Source organism: Cibotium barometz, chromosome 30 (assembly GCF_041138505.1).
Source record: "Cibotium barometz isolate CiBa-2024 chromosome 30, ASM4113850v1, whole genome shotgun sequence".
NCBI lineage: Eukaryota > Viridiplantae > Streptophyta > Polypodiopsida > Cyatheales > Cibotiaceae > Cibotium > Cibotium barometz.
Genome location: NC_141075.1, coordinates 41560552 through 41584642, shown reverse-complemented (window position 1 = coordinate 41584642; position 24091 = coordinate 41560552). Strand labels below are relative to the sequence as shown.

General features: G+C 39.2%; 1 protein-coding gene across 7 annotated transcripts; it reads right to left on the bottom strand.

Moving 5' to 3' along the window:
* On the bottom strand, positions 1 to 7513 carry LOC147621500 (uncharacterized). Of its 7 annotated transcripts, none has more exons than XM_086824259.1 (3): positions 7262 to 7513; positions 1181 to 1298; positions 224 to 650 (listed from the first exon to the last, which is right to left on the bottom strand). In XM_086824259.1, the coding sequence occupies exons 1-2, from the start codon at positions 7373 to 7375 to the stop codon at positions 1206 to 1208; spliced, it is 207 nt and encodes a 68-aa protein (XP_086680385.1). In that variant the 5' UTR covers positions 7376 to 7513; the 3' UTR covers positions 224 to 650; positions 1181 to 1205. The 7 variants fall into 7 exon arrangements, with proteins under 7 accessions (XP_086680387.1, XP_086680385.1, XP_086680384.1 ...); XM_086824256.1 differs by lacking the exons at positions 224 to 650; positions 1181 to 1298 and adding exons at positions 5801 to 6740; positions 6830 to 6862; XM_086824260.1 differs by lacking the exons at positions 224 to 650; positions 1181 to 1298 and adding exons at positions 5801 to 6726; positions 6830 to 6862.
* Between the last annotated feature and the right edge of the window lie 16578 nt (positions 7514 to 24091).

Here is a 24091-nt window from a genome sequence, read left to right as displayed (position 1 = left end):
TGGTGCCGGATCCACTGCAGCCCGTTCGCCCCCACAGTGCTGCAGCAGCCACCTTCTCCAACTCCTCCGTGTGCCCAAGAATCAACGAGCACTCAGCTCTGATACCATGTCAGAATCGTGCATGCGGAAGTTTGAATACACGTAGAGAGAGAGAGAGAAGTTGACGCAGAGAGAGAGAGAGAGGTTGGCGAACAACGCTTGAACTGCTTTAGCAATGAATAGATGATGAGATACAATAGTGGGCATGGGTATTTATACCCTTATGTTGGAAATGGCCGACCCAAAAGCATTAAATAAATAAATAAATAAGTGCCTTTTTAGACCCTGTTCCCACATGAGGTACTACTTTTAACATCTCCGACCAAGTTTGAGGACGGCCATGGAAAGCCCTATCGTTGAAAAGCTCAGTTGAGGGCTTCACAACCATGTGCAAATAGAGTTGATTATTGTAGATCCTCGTATCTTTCACCGCATTATTCTTGTCCTCTCTTTGGTGGGAATCCGGGTCGGCCATGAGGAGAGAAGTGTAGATGGTCAATGCTACCTCTCTGACCTGCTGAGGCTCTGAGGCAATGGATCCATCCGGTCGCTGGAGAGCCCTGATTCCATCCCGACGAAAGTGGGGTCCTGAAGCAGAAAAGAACGCCAACCTGGAATGTCCATCCGATCAGGATTCACTTAACCTTATGCATTAAAAATTAAAATAATCCAGCCTTGATCTCTTTGCAACTGATTTTCCTAACCCTAAGTCCTTAACCTGAAACCTGATCTTGCAGCCCAAAACCCTAGCCCAATCTCTTGCAATCCAAAACCCCGAACCTATTTTCCTGCACAGAGATAATCTCTCTCTCTCTCTCTCTCTCTCTCTCTCTCCCCCACACGCGCACACACACACCCCACGCACATATTATTAGCATAGCATGAAGGCATTGAGACAGACACCCCACGCACATATTATTAGCATAGCATGAAGGCATTGAGACAGACATAGGGGTATGGCTATATATAGGCCACGTAATATCTTTGCAATACCATGCTAACGGAAGTGTACATTCGATATATGTCCATGGCAGCAGAAGCATTATTGCTGTCCATTTAAGATTCCTTTTACAGACACACGGACTGCAATGCAAGCCTGTCTCAATAAAGAGCCATTCTTCAGCAATGCAAAGCTTCTCACATAGATGCTTCAAAGAAAAAGACCGTCATGAAGACCCTGACGGAAGTGGAGGGACAGCTTCCTTCGGGTGCTTGGATGTAAAGTGATCGGTCAGCTGGTTGTAATTAGCAAGCTGTGCCTGCAAAAACAAAAATTGAAGGACAATGGCAATGCTTAGAACCCCTTTTTTTGGGGTTGGTTTGGGGGGGTGTGGGGAAGGTAAAAGGTATGAGAATACTCCTGTAGGACAACTAAACTGCCCATAAGCAAGAAAAAGCCATGACAATCAACAAACTACGGTTAGAATATACAAGCTGACCGGAAACATGCAAAGTCTTATAAACCTTCATCCATTTACATCAGCAAATGTGTTAGTTCATTTTGCGGAAGTGGTTGACTTATTAAAAAATAAGCCTGTTTTCTCCAACTAATACATGTCAGCCAGCCCTTCACAAGCCCTGTGATAAAACAAACTGAACATGTTCATACTGGGCAAAGAGGATCCCAACCCTGCCCCCCTTTAGCAGGTTAGTCTGCACAAGTCTGCCTAAAACATGTATAAAACTGCTCCAAACCAGGGTCTTTCACCTACAGCCAAGCCCTTCCCTCAGGAGATCAATGGGAAGCTTACCTAGGCACCTTGGGGCACTTCCACAATATCTAGAAGTCCCTCCAAGTGCAAAGTGCTTGATCTAATAAGCGGCACACTTTGCTTTTCTTCATTTCCAACCTGCTTTTGATGGAATCTTTGGGCTTGATATCTTCTTTAGAGAGAGAGAGAGAGAGGGAGAGGTGGAGAGGACACAGTATTGGGTCCCAATTACCCTCTGTAGGGCCCCCACCACGGATGGTGTATTTGCTTTATTCGAATGATGAGAAATCTGAAAGAAAATACAGCAAACTTGGACCTTTTCTTGGCTGGAAAATCCCTGCCCTTGACCTTCAGTTCTCCACCCCTTTGCTTAGCAATTCCCTTTGCTTGTCTAGCCCTTGATTTGCTTGAGCTCTTGGTGAATAATGAGATGAACAATTGGGATTATGGACTCTCCTATTTATACTACCCAATCATGAGCAGTCGGCCAGCATTAAAGCAGTCGGCCAACATAAAATACTCCCACGACTTGATTCTATTGGTCTTCATTTGATCTTTATTTGATTCTTTTGATTATGTCTTGCAAATGACTCCAAATATTCTGTTCTTCAACATCGCACATTCGCAACATAAAAGTAGAGAGCTGACTGCTTAGAGAGAACTCTCGCATGGATGGGATTTTCTCAAGATTGGATCAGAGATGTCTCTTGCCTTTATCGGGAGGCTCACAACACTGGTTGCTTGTGGAGGTCGGCTTCCAGATCTCTCGCTCTGCATGGCAAGGGACTGCCCCTTATAACCATGTCCCTCCCAAGCAGCTATATCCCATCCTGGGTGCACCTACACCTACCTAGAGTGTGCAAACCCTAGCTTTCTCAGTCTCTTAGTCGACCATGTCCCTTCGAGGGGACTCACAAGGTATGCTAAAGTGTAACCATCACATGCATCACACGTGGACATATCTGTACAGCAAGTGCAAGCCCTGGAGTGGAAACTGGTCCCTTGTGAGCCCCAATCCAGGATGAGTCAACCAAGGGTTCCAATCTAAGCATCCAAGGTAGGTGTACGAGTCCCGTACATGGTCTTGGTCAGATGTGCAAGTCCCACACATGAAGCAATGCTAGTCCGTGCTGTGAGTCACCCTCTAGAATGATGACATGTGTTCCAGGCATTGATAGGCTTGTAGCCAGATGCAAGGCACCTCCTTGCATCTGAGGAAGCATGTAGATGCATGTAGATTTGCATAGAGTGAGGGTGGTACCCAACACTTGGGCTATGCTGACCACATCAGGTCGTGGAGCCTAAATAAACAGGCCGACAGGTTTATAAGAAAACCAACCAGCCCTTGGGAAGTATAAAAGCATAGGCTTTGTTAAATTAATGTATCTCAAAGTGTGGTGGTGGTCGGCCATCTTCTACACGTGGATATATAAAGAGCATCTGCCCCCATTGTAAATTCAATCTTCATTGCTAATAATCAAGTCAAGCACTGTTCGGCTCCATCTCTCTCTCTCTCTACGTGTGCGTGTGTTTTGCTTCCGCAAGGCCATTCTTGACATGGTATCAGAGCTCAGGCTCTAGGGTCCTTGGACAAGCGCATAGAGAGGTGGAGAAGACGAAGAGAAGAAGAGCAGGTGCTGTGTGAAGGAGGCTGAGAGCAAAGTCAGCGAGGCATTGGCAGCCATTGAATAGAGAGTTTCTTGCGGGCACGCGTTTCTTGCAGACGTTTGAATCAACTGCGTTTCTTGCGTGCAGCATTGGCAAGCAGGCGGCAGAGAAAAGGAAGCGGCTGGTGGCTTGGGTGGAGCAAGAAACTGAACAGCGATGCAGCAGTGCTAGTAGCGTTGTAGGTCCCAAGCAAGACAGGCTGCATTTTTTGGCACCGGTTGAAAGAAGTCTGCACAGTAAGCAAGGCCAGCCCCGCAGTTCAACGTGGCACAGGGGTGCATTTGGTCTTCATCTGGCACAAGGCTGGCAGTAGCACGACTGTATAAAGCCAGTTCAAGGTAGCAAAGTACATAGCCCAAGGCTTGAGGAAACGCACAAAGCGAGCGGGCAGGGTAGACCTGCACGCGGCAGCACGTGGAGAAAGTGAGGCACCACGTCGGCATTGAAGCAAAGAAAGCGTTTTTTTTTTAAACGTGTAGTTCTATTTTTTCATGTTCCCACACACAAAGCTTCCGCAAGGGTTTTTGGTCCACAAAGTGCTCTTATTCAGGGCTTGTGAGACTGCCCTACATTATTGTTGCACCCATTATAAAACCACCGACTTCAACACTTGTTGCCTGGTAGATTTGCCCAAGCTGGGAAGTTTAATGGGACCGCCAAGTATGGATCAAGGGTTTGTTGCCTGGTAGATTTGCCCAAGCTGGGAAGTTTAATGGGACTGCCAAGTATGGATCAAGGGTTTGGGACTCAAGACATTGATATGGACAAGTGGATCTTGGTGAATTCACATGGCAATCGTCAAGATGCATTGGGCGACAATAGTTGGCATACCACTTTAGCATTGGCTATGAAGAGACAAGGATATCTGTACCAGTGGACATGTGTACAACAAAGTTTCCGTGTTGTGGAGTTGGTTCCGAGACTCAGATCTGAGGACCATGACCATCACTCTTTGGCAGTTTCAAGTTTACAGAGGATAGTTTTCCTGATAATCAATTGGTTGACATCGAGGTTGCGAATGATTTCCATGCTAAAATCTCGTGGCAAGCCATTTGGACCAGGGTTCCCATTATCCAGGAGCAATGAGACTCTTTATCTCCTTCGGGCTATTGAAGCAGAGGGGGATTGGGAGGTGTCAGCTTCAACGTAACTATGGAGATACTCCCCTCACATGTTTCAGCCAGAGAGAGACACGTGAGCGGGAAAGGGGCCTAATCATAGCTCCCATAAGGTGTATTGGAACCGTGTGACGGAGTTCAAAGCACATGCATCTGGCGAGAAGAACGGCTTGACAACACTATGGACGTGCTTTTGTTTGCAGTTCATTGTGGTAACATTATGGACGGGATGAGTTCCTAGTTCATTGTCAGAGAATTTTGGGCGTCATGTGTCGACAGTTCAATGTTCAGGAGATCTTTTGGACATGTGTGTTCTCAGTTCAACGAATGGAGGATCATGGATGTGGAGTTGTCTGCAATTCATTATTCTATGTGGCAGCTGAAGCTCAAGATGGCATTCCTTGAGGAGACAGGTTGTTTGGTGCATTTTCCGAGGTGTATTCGGTATCCGGCCGGTACTGAGGTGTCCATGGTTGCATCTACATCAACGTGGCTTGTTCATCTATGCCCACTATGAGCTACAGAGAGGGTGTTAAATTAATGTATCTCAAAGTGTGGTGGTGGTCGGCCATCTTCTACACGTGGATATATAAAGAGCATCTGCCCCCATTGTAAATTCAATCTTCATTGCTAATAATCAAGTCAAGCACTGTTCGGCTCCATCTCTCTCTCTCTCTCTACGTGTGCGTGTGTTTTGCTTCCGCAAGGCCATTCTTGACACTTGTGTCATTCATTCATCTCATATTCACAAAGTGCTGCAAAGGTATTCAAGGGCCAGGACAGCCAAGGGAATTCCCAAGCAAAGGTGAACTTGAAGGTCAAGAGTCAGGTATCTCATGAGGCCTGCAGAAGGTGTGCCTACAAATTTCAATCTTTTTCTCATCATTCACTAAAGCAAATACACCAATCCTTGGTGGGGGCCCTTCAGAGGGTATTTGGGACCCAATCGGGTGTACCTTGTCTCTATTATCCTTCTCTCTCTCTCTCCCCCCCTCACTTGCACTCTTATCTCCGCTACATTGTGCAATCTTCAGAAACCAAGGTGTTGAATATTCTTTACCAAGTATAATCCTGTCAATAAGCTTCCGCATGTTACAGTAACTCACCCAAGGTACAAATTGTGCATTCAAAACCTGTCCTTCAATCTCTAAATTGGCTGTCTCACCACCTGGCCTAGCCTAGACACTCTATATTCCCTGTTCACACACTTGTCCTTAGAGGAATCCTGTGAATACACGCGATGTAACATGATTAGCATGTAACTTACCACAGCTTTAGGTAAATAACTGTAAAACATCAAAACCTAGCATGGATGCTTTCTGTGGTGCTAAAAATTTCAGTAAGCTAGATTTGTACTTCTTTGAAATGGTTATTGCCAAATTTCAGCCTGCACAAACATGAGCTTAAATTTGAACTTCTTTGAAGCACAAAACTAAAAATATACATAGAACGGAGAAGAGAAAGGAAAATGATAGCAGAAGACTTGGTTCTTGTGAGATTTAAAGTAGTGACCATGAAAACTAGGGACACAGGGCAGGGTTTTCTCCCCCCCTCCTGTGAACACAAGGCATGTAAAGTGACTTATTAAGTCACTCACTTCTGTACTTGTACCCTTATCTCATTATTGTGTGCATCGTGTTGTTTCACTCTCTCCTTTTGCAAGTCGTCTTTGCTTTGTGTGCTTCATTGCTAACCCTAAACCTAACAGTAATATCAGAGCATTGGTTGCCACCCTTGGGGCTGCGTTTTCTCTATGTATATAGCCTGTTGCTACAGCTCATGGCCGGCCTACATGCTGCATTTTCTTGCTGCTATAGGCCGCTGCTGTGCGTTTTTGCTCCAAAGATGGCCTTCTTGATGACCTGCGTTCTGGGGTTACAGGCTAGCTGGACAACCTTCTATGATCTCCTTCACTTGATAAAGATATGGTTGATCTCTATGCTCCCCTTATGCAAGCTTATTCAAGGGTCAATTTCCTCGTCATGCTTGGGCTGAGATGATTTAAGCTGGTTGCTCTTACATAGGCATCAATAGCTAGGGTTGCTCTCAAAAGATGTGCCCTTAAAGTCTCTTTACATAGGCGCCCTCCATCAGCCTGTCTTGAAATGAAGACCTTAAGGTATGTGTCGCTAGATTCTGTCTGCAGCAGAAACCCTATGATCTGGCTGCAGAGAAACTGAAAGCTGTATCTGAAGTGAAAATTCTGCAGAAAAACTGTTAAGTTCACATTCACCAAAGCCAAAAACTCCAAGTTCAGGTAATATATGAACAAACAATGTCTGCAGCCAGAACCTTAAGTTCAGGTTGTGTCAACTCCACTTCACTCTGCAGAAGAAAATGGGAGAGAAAACCCTACTTGAGATAGGTATACATACCCCAAATTCTACATTAAAAAATTCCAAGAATTTCAGAAGAGTTTTATCTGAAGAGAAAACAGTTTTATCCGCAGCCAAAAGCCTAAAATCGGGCTACCTGCTGGAGCAAGAACCCTAGTTCTGTGTGCAATGAACGATAGAGCGAAGACCCCAGGCAGGTGAAACCCTAACTAGGCAGGCGAAAACGAGTGATTTGTGAGGCCAAAATCCTAATTTAGCAGGCCAATACCCTGAACCTGATTAGGCATCCTAGGAAAACCCTAAAACTCACTAAAAGCCTGCATTGAATTGAGCTTAACCAAACCTAATTAGAATTAAGCAGCTGCGATCAGAGAGCAGTCACAAGCACCTTGCAGATGGGGCAAACGGTCTTGAGGGCAGCGGCGAGCTGAGAGCCCTTGGGCTTCTGATTGCGCTCCGCATTCCGCTTCTGAGCTTCGATCTTCTGCTTGCCTCTCGTCATTCTCTCTTCTTCTTCTTATTCTTCGATGTCAACAATTCATCGTGGAAATGCATGCCTAGATATGAATGAATGAGAGCATATGATCATGGGTAGTAGACCCTGCTGGTCTTACTCTATGAGCATATCTTACTCTATCAGAGTGTGCATATTCACTCAAAAGTTATATATATATTCACTGAAAATTGCTATATATATATATATATATATATATATATATATATATTCACTCTATCAATGTGTATTCACTCAAAAGTTACAGTGTATATTCACTAAAAATTTGATAAATATATATTCATCAGAAGGTTTATAAAGTAAATTTCATTGATCTGATCCAGATTTCGTACTGATGAAATATCAATGTTGAACCTTACCATTTTCTAAGATTTGAAATAATATGTCAAAAACTAAACAGGGTGTGTGTTATTTGTGGGGCATCTAATGAGAAAATAAACTTGATTATCCTATACATATTGTCCAATTCTTCAAAAAGTGTATTCAATACGAGTGGCAAGAGCTTGAATTTTCGTGTAAAATACATCAAAATTCAAAAGATAAGAACAAGAGTTACTGAAACGTGGTATGTATAACGTATATTAAATAGACAACTCTTGGTTTACAAGAGTTGTATATTTTAAAAGTGGTATGTATAATGTATATTTTAAAAGTGGTATGTATAATGTATATTGAATAGACAACTCTTGGTTTACAAGCGTTTCATATAAAAACATCAAAGAGACATAAAACCAATAAGCCAAGTGGATTCACAAGAAGAAGTGTTCTAAAAACAACAAAGAAGCAGCTCATATGAAATGGTTTATGTTCAAAGGAAGGCAACACCTAAAGTACATCGTGAGGAAGAAAAGGAGTGAAGGACTCTCCTTCCATCAATGTTCTAAAAACAACAAAGAAGCAGCTCATATGAAATGGTTTATGTTCAAAGGAAGGCAACACCTAAAGTACATCGTGAGGAAGAAAAGGAGTGAAGGACTCTCCTTCCATCAATGTGTGAAAGTGAAGATGGTGGAGGCTCCCACCTATGTCCAATGTAACAAGGCCTTTGCGGGAATCCATTTTGAAGAAGTTGAGAATTTCCCTCTGCAACAAAAGGGTGTCTTGCCACTTTATAATATTTTTACTATGAACAATAAGTGCACTTACACAGATAATAAATGATGTTAATCAAATATAAAACAAACAAACCTCCATCATTAGGTCCAATGATAATTGTTTACAAGTTGGGGCACCCTTCAAAATTATGGGTTTAGTAAAAATAGTGTCCATTTTTCACATTTTTACCTTATTTTTTTACACCCACTCAAAATCTATGGTTGCACTTTACACCCACTCAAAATATATGGTTGCATTTTACGACCAAAATGCCCAAAAATAAGCATGATACTTGTCAAAAAGCAACCTTGGTTGGGTCACTTTTTTATTTACTTTTTATTATAAATAATAATTCTACTTACATTAACAATCAAAATACCTCTACACCAAATTAGGAATTTTCAAAACCCAAAATGGCAAGATAAACCCCCACTATTGGATCGTTTTTTTTTATGATTGACCCCAAGAGCTTTAATTGAACAATTTCTTCCCATTGCTGACATGGGTTCATGTGATGAAAGTTGGTATCCATATCCCCTTGGTTTTCTTATCCATTGGGAATCCAGGAGTTATTTATTGACGGAAGAGTTGTCTTCTTCACATATCCATGTGACATGATGTTTCCTTATCCCTCTTTGTGTGAGGAGCGCTTGACCACCTAAAAGTGCATGTAGGACATAAGAAGGCAATAATAATAAAAACAAGTGAAAATAAAAAACAAAGAGAGGAAAACTTCCCACCCACTACGAAAGATTAGGCCTTTTATTTCACGCCTTAGATTACAAAGCCACCTTTTGTTTGACTAAGAGAGGCTTGATGTAGGGGCAAGTACAATGGGAAAGGCAAATGTTGAAGGCCCAAAAAAATTGTGATATTCGTGAAAGGTTTCCTTCCATTAGCAAAGCTAGAAAATAAATGTACTTGTTTGAAGTAATACACACAAGAATCACTTCATTGACTCGTGAAAGTCTCTCTCTCTAGAGTGTATTCTAGCACTCTTTCTTTCTCTTTAAGCTTTCACTATCCATGCTTTAGCTTCAGCCATGTTTTCTTATCGACCTGCATAGCCTTGCAGCTCAAACTCCATGATTACAAATAAGGCAACCTTCACAATGCATGGAACGCTTCCATGTGTATATTTAAGTTGCAATCTATTGTAAATTTTACATGTGTGATTTTTTAATAAACAATTCTCTATTAGTATACACTAAATAATCCCCATAAATAGGTGGAGACTATATAGGTGGAGACTATATACATTAACTTAGAGAAAATTTGGGGTCCTAATAAATTTTAATTTCAATCCTCTATTAGTATACATTAAATAATCCCCATTAAACCTTAAAGACCACTAATGGTCTCACTAAGGTTTAATGGGGAAAACCCCTTGTAATAGTGCTCAAAACCTACTCATCTCTATTAGTATAAATTAAATAATCCCCATTAGACCTTAGAGACCACTAATGGTCACTAAGGTTTACCTTAGCTTGCTAGGTCAAACCAACCCCTTGCAATAGCACTCAAACCCTACTCAGCACCACAATCTTCCCTTACCCCCCTAAGCTTTCCTATCTTACAAGGGAGTTGCTTTGCATGCTGTGAACCCCATAGGTAGAATTAAAACCTTAGAGATTTTGATGAACACTATTTAATTCAGTCTTGAAACCCAATTTCGGGGTTCATTCGATTGTGTTCCACCCCTTTAGGCACAATGTATATAAGTCATTTTTGGCACTAAGTAATATACAACCATTCCATTGCAATAGAATACTTGTGGTCTTCCCTTCATCTCTATTCTTGCTTGCATGTATGATATTGAATCTTTCTTGCTTGATGGATGCATACTAGATAGGTTTGTTTATAGGTTTCCCTCTTGCATTAGCTTCTTCCTCTTTCCTTGCCTTTTGTGAGAGAGAGAACCATCGTGAAGGCTATCCCTTTTTAACTCCATCTAGGCATAGAGAGATCTTCCTTCACCCCATTAGCAAAGCAACATTCCAGCATGACAATAGAGTGAGGACACGAAGGACGAGCTATCGCACTCATATCAACAAGTTGCAATTGTGGTTCTTAGGCAAATACACATGATTCGGCAAGGCTAAGGTTAGTTTTGTTGTTTTTAATTTTGATTTGAAGCTTGTTACATTAAGGCATTCTAGTTTCATATATTAGAAGGGGAAAACACATATTTGATTGGACTTTTGCATGATTTTGAAGCCCATAAGACTTTGAGCTTGTTGCATAAGGATAAGCTTAGGAATTATGATTAGGAGTGGAATCCACTCCAAAAACACAATCATTAAGCTCCATATTAAGTATGGGGTGTAGTTAAGTTGTGTTATGTTTTGTATTTTTTTTTAAATTGGTAGGTTAAAAGCATACAAAACCAATAAAAAATAATCAAAAACACTTAAACACTTACATAATCACCATTAATTATGATTAAGAACCTTAATCACCCCTATCAAGTCCAAAAAATATCAAAGAACTCCAAAACCAAGCCAAACCAGCTCTTTGGTTAGGAGAAGTGAGCCCATAGTCACATGAGTAAACATGTGAGTTAACACATGTGAGCCTAAAGACGTGAGCCATAAGCTTGGACACATGAGTCAACCAAACACGATAGCCATAAGTCTAGACACGTGAGTTTAGAGGTAGATATACCTACTATTGTAGTAACCAATTATTACTGCCTTAAAGACTTTTACCAACCAATTATTACTGGCTTTAAAACTTGTAAGGACATACCTACTCATGTCTTTTCAGGATTTTCTTGTCATCTAATTTATACTAACTAATTATTACTGCCTTGAAGACTTGTAAGGACATACCTACTTATGTCCTTTCAAGCCTTTTTCTTGTCATACAATCTGTAGTAGTGTAGTAGCTATAAAATCCAAGGAAAATTCTCATCTTTTTATAATTATCAAGAAATTAAAGTATAATTATTGCTCAATAATTACACACAACCTATGTCATAGGCCTAGTTCATAAAAGTACGTGCCCTAAGTAGGCCTATTTTATGAAATTAAAATATGTTAGCATAGTTGATACAAAAAATACGTGAGCCTACATACGTAAACATGGACATATGAGCCTGGAAACATGAGTCTACATATGTGAGCCTCGACACGTGAGTCTAGAGCATGATCCTAGAGACGTGAGCCTAGCAAAAAAGAAAAGAATGTTGTTTGAGCATAATAGTCGTGTCTAAAATCATTTTCACACCTACTTCAAGAGTGCTATAAGGACCTTTGATGTGAACCCGCCGATCTGGACTAATTGTTGTTGGAAACAACAATACAATCAATTATAGTGTATCAAGCCACACTTTCTCAAACCCACCTAGCCTTGGATCCCAATAAAAGATCAACATTACAAAGTGTGCTCCCCTATTAAGAAGGCTAGACTCCTTCAGATCCACCTCAAGCAATGAAATAAGCAATTAAATGTAGACATGAGTGAAGAAAATGAGTATAAACGTAGACATGAGTGAAGGAAATGAGTATAAACGTAGACATGAGTGGAGGAACAATGTGGTGGGATTCAGAGTCTCATATATATGCGTGTGTGAACACTCACTTATGAATGTAGATGACTCATGAATGTAGATGAGTAAGTGTGTGTGAACCCAATCTTAAAGTTGTTAGGATAATATCTAAATATTATACATGTTTGACATAATTGTTGAAAATACAAGTGAATAGGGTGTGTGCGGGAACAAGCCCTTGGTTAGAGGCTATAAAAGAGAATGAGTAAATGTGAAAGAGCCTGTGAAAAGGTGAGAAGAATCCACTGGGAGAGAATAAAGGGTAGCATGAGAAGATTTAGGAAGTGTGGAGATATTCTGGGAAGTGTGGAGTTATTCTGGGAGATATTCTGGGAAAAGTGAAGAGGTGGAGAGAATCAGGGAAAAGAGGTGGAGTGAATCATGGAGAAATCAATGGGATTTGATGCTTGATGTAAACTCTATAAATTGAGGCATTGTCCTAATGAGAATTTGCTGGTTTTTGAGTATCCATGCCTACATTAATCTATTTGCTAATTACCCGCTAATCACCCACTAATTATATCTTAATTATTTGCTAATCACTTTGTTAATTATGTCTTAATTATTTACTAATTACGTCTTAATTATTTACTAATCACTTTGTTAATGATGTTGATTCTAGTGTTTGATCCACCATAGCTCATCACAATGCTCAAATTTCAACATGGTATCAGAGCCATGCTAATTTGTGAGCCCATTATCTTGCTAATTAGGATTAGTAAAAAAATTATAATTTTCCCTCTTTTTTTCAACTAGTTTCTGCACCCCCAGCTAGTGGAGGAGTCCATTCTCCTTGCACACTTCAAACTAGGCCAAGCCCTTTTAGGAGCTTAAACTACACTCAAGGGGCTACAAGCTACTCCAAGGAATTGAAGGGAATCAGCGCGAATCGCCGGTGGCGGCGGCAGCCCGAATTGGAGGCGCGTTTTTTCTGAGGAAAATGAACATTGCAGCTTCCACAAATCAAAGTTCTCTAATTCCTCTTAGCTCAAGGTGTTTTTAAGCATGCTCTACAAGCCGGTAAAGACAGAATTCAGTTTCATCAAGTCTACAGTGAGATCCAAGCTCTTCATCAAATCTGCCAGGTGACTTTGGTAAAACAGAGATTAAGCTTTCAATATTTGGTCAAATCTTGTGTTTCTTGGCTTAATCCTTGCTATTGATTCCTTTGAAAGAATTTGAGCTCATTTGAAGTCTAAGGCACCAGATCTAGACTCCCTGCATACTCTGTTTTTTGCACACAAAATAGTGGATTAATTTACTAATCAATGATTAATCAATGCTAATCACTATATTTTGGTGCAATTGAGGGTTCAAATTAACCATAAGGTATCTGATACAGATCCCTATAACTTCAGATTGCAATTCGGAGTTGGTTTGATACTCCAACCATTCCGTACAAATTGGTTACCCTTGATTTAATATAATTTCTGGTGATTTTATACTGATAAATTTGTTGTAATCATCTCTTAAACACCACATTGAGTTGTAAAAGGGTAGACACTGCCCTTGAATCTTTAAATTGGATCAAGAGGTAAGACCCCCTTCACATCACCATGAGTACAGCACAGGAAATAGCCAAATTTAATGGGGAGCAGTTTTACACATGGCAGACAAAAACCATGTATTTGCTCATGAGAAAAAATCTATGAGGATTAGTTGAAGGAAGAGATGAATGCCCAGAGAGAGGGGAAAATGAGTGGAAGAGCAGGAATGAAAAAGCATTGGGACTTATTGCACTCAGTTTAAATGATAAAATCATTCATCACATCACAGGGATACAATGGGCAAAACATGCATGGGATGAACTCAATAAATTATTTGGTACACAAGCAAAAAATTCAAAGATAAATCTGTTAATGCAATTCTACAAATTGGACATGAAGGAAAGTGAAACTTTAATCACACACTTGAACAAATATAAAAGCATTAAGCAACAGCTGGCAGCAAAAAGGTAAAAGATGATAAGGCACTAGCAATGCTTCTGAAGAGTGTGGACAAAGGTGATTATGAAAACATTGTAGCAACACTAAAGAATGTACCTGAATTGAAGCTACACGAGATAGAAGCAGCTCTACTAGATCAAGAGAGCAAAGGCAAAGAGAAGAACTGGCTCGACTCAACAGCAGGAGAAGAAAAAGCATTCTTCACCTGAGGAGGATTCTCTCAAGGACGAGGACGAGGAAGAGGCAGAGTAGGAGGAAGGACCTTCACTTACCACAAATGTGGAAAGCCAGGACACATGGCAAGAGACTGCTACAGCAAACCCAGTGGAGAAGGAATGACATCCGCAAACTTCATGGAGGCTCCAAAGGAAGTGAAGTCAGATCATCTTTTCTGAGAGAGAGAGAGAGAGAGAGAGAGAGACCCCACAACCCAATGTAACCTGCCCCAACAAAGTAAAACCACCTCTGAGCCACCGATGATGTAGGCCACGTGGTAGATGTATGTGTGAGCACTTTAGTCAAGGTCGCGGGCACTTATAGTAGCCTTGGACACATAGAGAGATAGAGTGTCAAGGACTATGGAGTTTAGGGACTTGAGGCACTGGTCGCGGGCTGTCAAGTAAGAAAGAAACTTGATACAGGGTCCATGTGTGCTAAGATAACTTGAGGGGAGGAGTAGACACTAGTCGCGGACTATCAAGTAAGGGGAGGCAAACTTGGTATAGGGTCTAGGTGTACTAGGAGTATTCACTTAAGGGGACGTGTTGAAAATACAAGTGAATAGGGTGTGTGCGGGAACAAGCCCTTGGTTAGAGGCTGTAAAAGAGAATGAGTAAATGTGAAAGAACCTGTGAAAAGGTGAGAAGAATCTACTAGGAGAGAATAAAGGGTAGCATGAGAAGATTTAGGAAGTGTGGAGATATTCTGGGAAGTGTGGAGTTATTCTGGGAGATATTCTTGGAAAAGTGAAGAGGTGGAGAGAATCAAGGAAAAGAGGTGGAGTGAATCATGGAGAAATCAATGGGATTTGATGTTTGATGTAAACTTTATAAATTGAGGCATTTCCCTAATGAGAATTTGCTGGTTTTATCCATGCCTACATTAATCTATTTGCTAATTATCCACTAATTACATCTTAATTATTTGCTAATCACTTTGTTAATGATGTTGATTCTAGTGTTTGATCCACCATAGCTCATCACAATGCTCAAATTTCAACAATAATCAGTGATGTCATTTAGATGAGCCTCCAAGGCTATAAGAGCATTATACTTAGTGAAGCATATATCAATCAATCTAATCGTCATTGAGTCATGCAATACCCTATCTCTTGTGATTTCTCATATTTCTCTCTCCATTTCAACACACACACCATGTATAGCTTTCATCCCCCTCAGCTTACATGCACCTACGCTAATACTAATTTCTTTAATTAGTGTTAGAGCTAGGGTTTTTTTAAGGGTTTCCACCTATGAACTACCATTGACGTTTCTAATCTACTTGCACATTACTGTTTCACCTGTGCATTATTGTTCACTTGACGACTTGCCACACCAATCGGTAGCATGCTAGAGGAAGGGTCTAATGGGATAAGGTATTTGGCTTCTAATCTCCTTCTCACCTACATTTGAAAACTATTGCATTCAGCAATGCCCATGATAACTATTGTTTTTGGGCTATTTTGGGTAATTTTTTGCAATTTTAGCTAATTTTAACATATTTTTAGTATAAAATTACTATATTTAGTAGTTAAAATAAATATTTTTAACTACTAAATAGCAATATTTAGTAGTTAAAAATAATTATTTTTAACCTACTAAATAGCTATATTTAGTAGTTAAAATAATTATTTTTATAAATTCTTTTTAATTTTCACCAATTATTCATATTAGGTTTTTACACCTAATTAAGGGGATACTAGTTATTTTTAGTATTTTATGTATGGCAGAGCCAATATTTTATCAATTTATATGAGAAGGTAGTAATTATGTTGCAAGCCTTGCTGGGATCTAGAATTCATTGGGAATTAGTAATACATAAATATATAGTTTATAAGCATCTAGAACCAACTTTAGGCTAGCTGCACATAAGTGATATGAAAGGACATGACTTTAATGTGAATGTGACTGAATAATTCATGCGAAAATAGGGAGTTAGGGCAATTAGCAACTTGTGGAGAAGAAAGGAGAGAAGAGCAATGAGATTTGGGATTTTGTTGTATGGAGCTTGAATTAGGGCTGCTTGAATTAGGGCTGCTTGAACTATGATCTATTGCTAGTAGCTTTCATTTATTAAAATATTATCATGCTTTCATCCATATTAGGGCAGAGAGAGAGAGAGAGAGAGAGAGAGAGAGAGAGAGAGAGAGAGAGAGCGAGAGAGAGAGAGATTTTATTCATTGGCGTAAATAGGTGAAGAAAAGATGGAATCCTAGGAGGCTTGGCAACATAATTACTCTCTACCATGCATTTATTTAAAGTTGAAGATCTAGTGAGATAATTTTGTACAATAATTAGTGAAAATTAATAAATTTCCTAAATAATTAATGCAATGTTGATTAACAACGATAGTTTACATGATAAGTGATTGAATGCATTATGTGTATCCTTAAGTAAATGTGATTAGTTTCCTAATTAATTATTTTTTAAAATTATGATAGAATTCAACCTAATGAAAAATGTGTATGATTTGTTGATGTTTTCTATGATGCAATTTGAAATAGAACCTAATAAAAAAAGCTTAACCTGAATTTGAGAATTTATGGAGCTATATTATTTATTAAAGATGAACTAACAAAATATGCTATTTTTAAGAAATGATTTTAAGGAACATACTTAGAAAATGAATTTGGGTCTAAGGAGTATATCAAAGGTGTGTTTGAATGATTTCTTTCAACTAAAAAAATTAGAGAATCAACAATGGAGGTTTACTATGTTAAATTAATGTTTTTTTTTGGAATTTTGAAGAACAAAACACATAGGAAATAAATAGTAAATTAGTTAAAATAAATATGGAAAAATAGGAGTATGTTTTTGAAATGTGGAGAGTTGATGGAATATGTTGAAATTGTAGAAGTTTATTTTTTATAACTATTATTTAATTTTATTGCTTTCTATCATTTTTTATAGAATTAAATTATATGTTCAGTATTTGGGAATGAGAAAAAAACAAGGCTTTATATTTGCTTTAGTTTAATGGTGTGGAAGGTTTTAGATAGAAATTAATATTTTTAATACTTCCTTTGTAAAATGGTTGAAATGGTGATTTATTGGAGGATGCATAATTAAAGATCTATGAAGACTTTAAGGCAGGGTAAAAAATAAGATTCTCACATGAATATATAAGTGTAGGTGGGTTGGTTATTATTCCTCCTATATAAATCTAAAATTAAAGAAAATGGAAAAAAATTCAAAAAATGCCCTGAAATATCTAAAATTGGTCAAATATTTTCTAAAACCCTTCAAAAAATAGCCAAAATTTGGGCAAATGTTTTAAGATGCCGAGCAAATTGTTTTTTGGAAAAACACCAAAAATAGGCAATTAGCAAAGATTAGGCCTTTTTTTTCTTGCTTTAAGGGTTTTTAAAAAAGAAAAAGTGTATGTTTTTTTATAAGAAATGGTGTGTGAAATCAGAAGTCACGGTAGATACACCAAAGGGTCATACATTCAAGGAGTCACGGTGGTAGATACACCAAAGGGTCGTACATTCAAGATATGAAGGAATAGTGTCCAAAGCTACAACTTGGACGGGTGCCCGTAAGGGTGTGACAGAGTATTTATGGCGATTCCTGCTTCAAGAACGTGTGTAGGATAAAGTCCTAAGTGATGTACTTCATGGATATATTATGAGAGTAGCCATTGTAATAGCATTAGGCCTCTTATGAGCTTAAAGTGTCCGGTCGGCCATAGTTTAAGTGAGTGTGAACACTTATGGCCATATATATAAGTGAATTTCTCTTATGAGCTTAAAGTGTCCGGTCGGCCATAGTTTAAGTGAGTGTGAACACTTATGGCCATATATATAAGTGAATTTCTCTCATAATACAAGATACTCTCCCATTGTGCAATTGAGTCTTGCTCTTGCTAATCTCTCTTCCTAATGCATACTAGTGAGTGTGTGTGAGTGAAGTGAGGTGAGAGGAGGGATGAGGACCCGTAGTGCAGCGTGGTGTGACAACGCTCACGAGACGCAGTGGAATTGCTTCTCAAGGAGTTGTAGAGCTTGGAGACCTCAAGGATTATAAGGTCGGCCATTGGAAAGATCCTCCACGACAGTTGTGGTTCACCAGGTAATCTCTTTTTGGATGTGTTTCAAGGAGGGTTAGGGTGAGCCATAACATTTTTGGTGCCATTATCGGGGAGCCATCCCTTGGCTTTTTCCATCGTTTTGCCTCTAATCTACGCATAACCTATTGCCCATTATCTTGATTAATGGTTTTCCATAAAAAAAGATGTGGATTTGATGGTGATTTGTGTGAGATTTGGTGTAGAATAGCTCTCTTTTTTGTTTTTGAAAAGAATTTTTTGCTTAATTTTTAGATTAATTTGTTGTTTTTGTTGTTACTTTTGTGGTTTTTCATAGGGCTTGCACATAGTTTATATTAGGCTTAGTTTGCATCCATTGCATCAAACAATGCAATAGATTACAATTTTTAGTGAATGTTAGCTCTCTTTAGTGTTAAACATAGAACTAAGATCATTAATTCTAATTTAATTGTGTGTTTGTTGTTGAAATTGTTTGGATTAGAGTGTTAGAAAGCATTAGGAGTAGCTTAATCTCTCAAAAACATAAAAAAAACCCTTGAATTTGACTAATTTCTCTTAATGGACTGGTTTTTATCATCATTAAGGGTGATTAATCTTGTTCAAGAGGCTAAAATTTTAGAAAATATATTAATTAGGGTCTAAATTGATCATATGAGTAGTCGAAATTAGTGTTTTTGAGTGTTTTGAGAGCATCTAGATGCATCAAAACACCTAATCATATCAATTTTTTCATTAATTGGAGAAATTTGACTCTCTTTGCTTAATTTTGTCTTAAAAGAGGAGACCATAATTAAGAGTCTAATTACTCTCCTATTTTAGATTAATTACTCTTTGCTTAATTTTGTCTTAAAAGAGGAGACCATAATTAAGAGTCTAATTAATCTCCTATTTTAGATTAATTTACATAATTATTGATGCACAAAGATTAGCATTCCTTAGCTCTATCCAATGATGTGCTCAATTGTGTGAATTAATTAAGGATTAGTGGTTAATTAGTCTTTGATTAGTTAAAAGAGAAAAAGATTAGTGAAAGAATTAATCTTGAATTAATTCTTAGTCATGTTTTTACATAACTCATTAAGGCTAATGAGCATTCAACTCATGAGTAGATGCTCATGAGTTGTCAAAATTGTCCATTTTGGGGGTCGTTTGTGTGAGGAGTGTAAGGGGTGTCACTAAAAGGTTGACTTTTTTGATTCCCACTTACCTTTTTGGGAAAATTCCCATACCCAAACCCCTTTCCTTTTAAAATTCAAAACATATTCCCCCCCAAAAAGAAAAATTTATATTTCCCACAAAAAAAATCCGATCGTGAAAAAAATTTCGATGAAAAAAAATCCAACCGTGAAAGAAATTCCGGTGAAAATTTTGGCTATGAAAGAAATTTACAGCCGCCTTGAGAAAGGAATTCCGGCGAAAAATATCAACTGTGAGAAAATTCCGGCCGTGGAAGATATTCTAGTGAAAAATTTCGGCCGTGAAAAGAAAATTCCGGCTATGAAAGAAATTCGGGCTGTGAAAGAAATTTCAGCAAAAAAATTCCAACCATGAAAGAAAAATTCTGGTCGTGAAAGAAATTCCAGCGAAAAATTCTAGCTGTGAAAGAAATTTCGGTGAAAAAATTCTGGCCGTGAAAGAAAATTCCGTCTGTGAAAGAAATTCTGGTGAAGAAATTCTGACCGTGAAAGAAATTTCAGCGAAAAAATTCCGGTCATGAAAGAAATTCCGGCCGTGAAAGAAATTTCGGCAAAAAAATTTCAATGAAAAAAAATCTGAATTTTTCGTGAAGTCTGGTTCATGACATGAATTTAAAGTTTCACTGCGTGAAACTTTCGAGATCTGTATCTCCTAAACCGTATATCCGATGAAGGGGCTCTAAGGCTCATCATCAGAAAGCTGACATCGAGCTCTTCGACTTTGGACTCAGTCGTCTGAAGTCAAAATCGACCATTTTGGCCTCCACCTAGCAGCCTCAAAATTTGACCTGGAAACTAAGGCAAAAAATAACCCATAAATCACGAAAAATCGTAAAAAAAAAACTGTGCGAAAACCACGATGAGCCATATTCGGGCTATTTTTTGAGGTTATAAAGGGTAACAAAGTTGTAGTACTCCAAAAATACTACAACTCCCTCATACAGAGTTTTTCAAAATTCGTTTTAGAACACCCTAAAAAACGTGCTGCGAAACATGGAAAAAATTTTGAATTTTTTTTCGTCTTGAGACAATGATGGAAAATAGGTTTTAGGACCTCCTCTTCCATTTGGGAAGTTCCTAGCATACGCCTTTTCTGGGAAAATATCTCTAAGAGGTCGTTCACGTACATATAGTGCCTAAGCTAATTAGGGCGAATGGACACCCGTTTGATCCAACGAAGAGTACGCCAAGCCTCTTGAGGTTGTAAAACGGGCTGTAGGAGAATATAAAAAGCAAAAAAAAAAAACCATGTTTGCTCATTAAGGAGCATTTAGACACTCTACCATGGCCACAATAGAGGGATTGCCAGGGATTACACAAGGAGTGAACCCAATGGCTAACATCTTCGAGGCATTGAGATCTATGCCACAAATTCACCTCCCAATACCATTGGCCATGCCTATAACAAGCGTGTCATTGGGTTTTACACCCCCTATCACTTTCGTCCCACCAAGCTTTGGTCCCTTACCTAACATTCTCGCAATTCCTATAAGTACCAACCCTTTTCTAGATGCCCACACCCTGGACATTCTGACTAGTCTAGGAAGGGGGGTGGCCCAAGAAAAAAACAATCTATAAATAAATAAAAGTTTTCTTTAGCTTTTGAGGGTCAGACTATAGTGAGTTTTGTTATGATGTAGTTTAAGTCAACCTAGGAGGAGTGATTGTCCGTAGTACAGAGTCCTCGATCTTTCCACTATCCTTCTTTTGAAAAAGAGAAGTTTCCTATAGCTTAAATATTTTGAAGTGTGTGGAGAGTCTTTGGAGACCTATATACCAAAAGATGTACTGTTCACCATTATTGTCTAAGTTGTATCCTTAGAGAATTCTAAAGTTTGATATCCTAGCAATGGAAGGCAATAATGATGTCAAAACTACAAATTAGTGACACATGAATAAGTAAATAAGCAGCTCTTACTACCTAAATTACCCTTTCCCTAACGTAACAGCATGATATTTGGCTGACCAATCACCCTTTAAGCATACTAATCAAGAGCATATTATTCTTGGGTCATTTTTGGTGCATTCTTGCTATGAATCTTGGCAATGTTATTAAAAAGGGGATAATCTGGATGAGTGTTAGTAAAGACCTAGACCTATCTTGGGTACCCAAACTTTTAGAGAATGTAAAGAGGTGTTGGAATTAGGGTTAGGTTTGTAACAATGCACACACACAAGATAGAGAAGCTTGAGAGCACACAAACTCACTAGATTAGAATCAACAAATGTGTGCCAGATACTAAAGATAAGTACACACCCCAAAATGAGTAGATAAGAGGGTGTACATACGCACGAGGAAAAAAACCTCCTAGTGAGGGAAAAAGTGTCCCGGCGGTCCTAAGTGTGTTCACACACATCACTACCATATAATGCTAAAAATCCCCCCTGGCATGATGATGTGAACATGTACAGGGTATGGCCGATCAATCCTGAAAAGGCAGTAAGTCCAAATCTTTACGAAAAGCTTCAAACTTTTCACGAGGAAGAGCCTTCGTAAGGAATAAATCTACCATGTTGTCATGTGTGTAGGCACATAGACCAAGTTGATCTCTGCCTACTGCAGAGAATCTTTCCCTGACATAGACCAAGTTGATCTCTGCCTACTGCAGAGAATCTTTCTCTGTACTACAGGGATGATGTGAACATGTACAGGGTATGGCCGATCAATCCTGAAAAGGCAATAAGTCCAAATCTTTATGAAAAGCTTCAAACTTTTCATGAGGAAGAGCCTTCGTGAGGAATAAATCTACCATGTTGTCATGTGTGTAGGCACATAAACCAAGTTGATCTCTGCCTACTGCAGAGAATCTTTCCCTGACATAGTGGTAATGCACCTCAATGTGCCTAGTGCGAGCATGAAACACAGGGTTCCTCGTCGTAGCAACTGCTAATATGCTCTGGCTGTTAGTGAAAATCATAGTGCTAGACGACTGTCCAACACCCAAATCAGCCATAAGACATCTGAGCCACACACACTCAATTGTAGCTGTAAAAGCTACCTCTTGTACTCACCTCAACTGGAAGTGACCATTATAGGCTGCTTCTTGCTGAGCCATGATATACATGAATCACCAAGGCAAAAGCAAAACCCACTAGTGGACGCTTGTGTGTCATAACATCCAGCGCAATTTGAATCACTGAAAGCATGCAACTCTGACTCACCCCCCTTTGGATAAAATAATCCAAAATACTGAGTACCCTGTAAATAGTGGAAAACCCGCTTAATAGCCTGCCAATGCTTTGTACCTGGGCGATGCATAAATATGCTCAACTGTGAGACCGTATACTATATATCTGGCCTCATGTTGCACACATAAAGAAGAGATCCAACAGCTTGCTAGCCTGCTGTCAAAAGAATCTCTTGCATCTTGAAGACTAAGTCGAGTACCGTCTCCATAGGTGTAGCCCCACAGATTCAACAGCTTGCTAGCCTGCTGATACAAACTAGCATCAAAAGAATCTCTTGCATCTTGAAGACTAAGTTGAGTACCGTCTCCATAGGTGTAGCCCCACAGATCTACAGTCTTCAAGATTAAACCTCTTCAATAGCTTATGTATATATTTAGACTATAACATAACAATGCCATCATTGCGCTGCATAAACCAAATCCCCAAATAGTAATGCAAGGATCCCAAATCTGACATCTCAAACGATGATTGCAAATTAGCCTTAAAGGCTAAAATCTAATCTATATCAGGTCGTCCTGTGAGTAACATGTCATCAACGTATAGAATGATGACCAAAAATGTATCCTTATTCCTCTTCACATAGAGGGTACTCTTTGTTGGACTGTTGCAAAAAGCATTTGCAACTATGAATCTTCTCATACCATGCTCTAGGAGCTTGCTTAAGTCCATAAAGAGCCTTTTTCAACCTGCATACTTTAGACTCTTCTCCTTTCACAGCAAAACTAGGAGGCTGCGATACATACACCTCCTCATGTAAATCACCATTCAAGAATGCAATCTTAATGTCCAACTGATGTACATTCCACCCATGATGTGCTACCAAAGCAATGAGACACCTAATGGTAGTCATACGAGATGTGGGTGCAAAGGTCCCATCATAATCAATGCCCTTTTGCTAGGCATACCCCTTTGCAACAAGTATGGCCTTGTACAATCAATGCTACCATCTGCTTTGCGTTTCAATTTGTAAACCCACTTAGTACCAATAGCCTTCTTGCAATGAGGTAGATCTGTCAAATACCAAGTGTCATTCATTATACTCATCCTACATAGCATGCATACAATGATCATCATCATGTGCTTCCTCAAAGGAAACATGTTCCTCCTCATTACATAAAGTAGAAATGAGAACATGATCCACATGAGTATAATCTGCATGATGAGAACCTGCACGAGTTCTGCTAGGTAAAGGAGTTGCCAACTTGCTATTCCTCAATGTTTGCATAAGCCATTTTGGCATACGCCTAGATTCTTCTATAGTTGCTCTCTCCTCATCCACTACATCCTCAATCATTGCCTGATTAAAAGGTTGATTTTGCACCTATAAGGCTGAATTTCAGCACTTGATTGAGCATTCAATTGCTTTACATATGGCTGCCCTCCATTAAACAAAGGTAGGAGCGAATCAAACATGTCCTGTGAGCATACATTCTACTGTTTTTTGCATGAAAGCATGGGCTGA

Coding starts and splice junctions, on each gene's coding strand:
- LOC147621500 (XM_086824256.1), bottom strand. CDS start 7,375: ATGACGAGAGGCAAGCAGAAGATCGAAGCTCAGAAGCGGAATGCGGAG. Junction 6,863..7,261: donor CCGTTTGCCCCATCTGCAAG/GTGCTTGTGACT, acceptor TTTCTTCTGCAG/AGTGAAGTGGAGTTGACACA. Junction 6,741..6,829: donor TGACACAACCTGAACTTAAG/GTTCTGGCTGCA, acceptor GTTTTTCTGCAG/AATTTTCACTTCAGATACAG.